Raw genomic sequence first — 2710 nt, forward strand, 5'->3', positions numbered from 1 at the left:
ACGTTATATTGGTGTCTGTATGCCGCTACGAAGGCGTAACATGGGATCCCTCAAAGAGACCAACCGAATTATTACATTACTGTTTGTTCTATCGTGTATCGTTGCTATATACAAGCCGGTGACAAGTGAAGTTCGAGCGCTGAATAACATGACTGCGTGTACAAGCAAAGAATCCTTTGAATTCGAAGCGTTCGTTTTGGACAGCTTGTATGCGCTGATTATAACACTTGCACCATTCGTAATTATATCAACGTTGAACATTTTAATTGTTAGAAAGCTTCTGAATCGAAAGAGGAAAAACAAGTTCAATTTGGTAACCGAGGAAAATGCTATAAGATTAGAGTTCACATTTATTTTGTTAGCAATTTCGTTTTTCTTTATTGCGTTGAACTTGCCGTATTTCTCCATGTGGGTAAAACAGTTTTTGCAATCGCATTACTTGCATTCAACATTCGACCACACGGATGATCTTAGCTTTGAATATTGGCAAGGAGTTACGAAAATTACACGAACAATTTTCAACATAAACTATTGCATCAACTTTTTTCTTTACAGTATCACAGGGGCTTGTTTTCGACTACAATTACGGGCACTTTTCAGCCGATCACGTAATTCTCGCCGGTCATTTTATCAATATCAACCTACTGGAAATAGAACACAGTGTACAAATTCGAGGTCCAGAACTTCGCGGGTATAATGAACATGTGCTGTATGGTTGCAAACCAAACAAGAGCGAGTTCGTCACGATTTAAATTATTAAATAACACATAGCTTTAATAACTAACATTTAAATTGCCTCCACAAGCATGATGTTTTCTTTATGTGGTTCAATGAACAAAGAAGGGTTTACTGAGCCCAGCGCTGCTTTACCCATCATAAACCACAATCCAGTGTATTTGTGAATATTTTCAGTGAATCATATCGGGTAATATATACCTTGTAATGGCTTAGAGCACGATCGCCCTATAAGTAGTTTTATATTACCAGAATAATATTTACAGATCAACATACAAAGATCAAGCATTTGCTCTAGTGTCCATTATATATGAATTAGTTACAAAAAACGGCAGAGTTGAATCATGCATGTTTCAGACCATATGGTGTTACTTTGTACATACGTAAAAGAAAATATTAAACTTAACATCTATTTGTAATAATGGATGTTGTAAAGATACCATATATATTACTTTTTATTTTGAACCTTATTAAAACGTGTATAGTAAAATCGTTTATAAGTTATTAATCGACACTTGTCTATGTGAATATTATCTATTATATCTACTCTCAATAAAATAACGACAGCTCGAAGCAATCTAGCATTTATTGAGACAATCAAGTAGAGCTAACAGCTGTGTGGAACTACATCAAAACTCATTAAAACGTTAATAAAATAATGATTCTTCACAAAACCGAATCAACCCGGGTAGCAGAGTTCATTTTATTTGTTTATTAGTTATCAGTATCATTTTGTTATTAAATGCTACTCTATTTCCTCAATTATGTAGTCAGAAACTAAGGAGTTCCTCATTTCGGAAATATTCATTAACACAGAAATGATAATAACCTTATTGTGTTTAATTCAACTAATAGTTAACATAAAGCAATCAGAAATCAGTAAATATGGAATTTCTTAACTTAGAGTTCGTATTTATTTATTTAAAAATACTATTCATATGTATAAAAGCATATTTTATTCTCTATGATTAAACTCATTTGCGATAATTGTTATTCCCTTATCACTAAGAAGGTACTTATATACTTGTGTACATCACACCCACCTTTTTATATGTTAATAAATAAGTATGAGATTGTAAATATTTAATAAAAACACGCCCCTTACTTTTGGTTTGTTAAATAAGAGTATATCTAAGTCCGTGAATGCTTGAATGGTGCGTTCGCGGTTAAAACAAGTTGTGTTGTAATTGATAACTACATTATTATTGACCAATCTTGAAAAATCTTTGCTACTGATGAGATTGTGTAGCTTATTATTTAGAACTACTCGGGTAAAAGGTATAGCGACGGTTACGATAAATAATTATTAAAAAGTTTCTACCGACTTACTCAAGTTTAGATTGAGGCTTTAAATATTTGCGTTTAAATACCTTATATGTCAACACTGTATTATGATTGCATTTGTGACATGTTGAGAGATAGTACATGTTACTTACTGTTGGTGTTCGCTCTATATGCTCGGTTTGAAGGGATTGCATTTAATATAGTATGTATATGCAGATTACTTGCAGACCTAGCGTTGATTATATGATAGGGCTAATAGGTATTAAAGACAAGCGGGTGTTGATACTAATTTGATCCTGATAATATTTCGAGAGTTGCAATAATCCTATGTAAATAAGGCCATTGTTACTAAAATAGGAAACAATGTTAATGATTGCTGATGACGTTGATGTAAATCGTGTTTGCATTTGTTGCATATATATTTTTATAGTTTGTGTATATGCTGGTAGCTTTATATCACAAACATATTGAACTAAATGGAATGAATATAACGGAATCTGTGATTTGAAAATAAGCAATAAAGCACGTGATACTGTTTATTTACTAATAATATCAGTACACTTTTAATACCATTTGTGTATATAAGCAGCCGTAATTTTTAACATTTAAAAGTGTATACTAGCTATGTTTTGAAATGTGGGAAATGTAGGAAATTCGTAATAATATCGTTGTATGCATTGGTTACGAAGTT

The 2710-nt window shown here is 32.2% G+C and overlaps 1 protein-coding gene across 1 annotated transcript in view; it reads left to right on the plus strand.

Moving 5' to 3' along the window:
• The window catches only part of LOC127873456 (FMRFamide receptor-like), a 2086-nt gene extending 547 nt beyond the window's left edge, over positions 1-1539 (plus strand). Inside the window, exon 1 of the mRNA XM_052417337.1 lies at positions 1-1539. This exon is cut by the window's left edge and continues 547 nt beyond it. Within this exon, the coding sequence (XP_052273297.1) occupies positions 1-697 (697 nt within the window). The 3' untranslated portion in view covers positions 698-1539.
• Positions 1540-2710: the final 1171 nt, after the last annotated feature.

The sequence above is a fragment of the Dreissena polymorpha genome, chromosome 3 (assembly GCF_020536995.1).
Source record: "Dreissena polymorpha isolate Duluth1 chromosome 3, UMN_Dpol_1.0, whole genome shotgun sequence".
Taxonomy (NCBI): Eukaryota; Metazoa; Mollusca; class Bivalvia; order Myida; family Dreissenidae; genus Dreissena; species Dreissena polymorpha.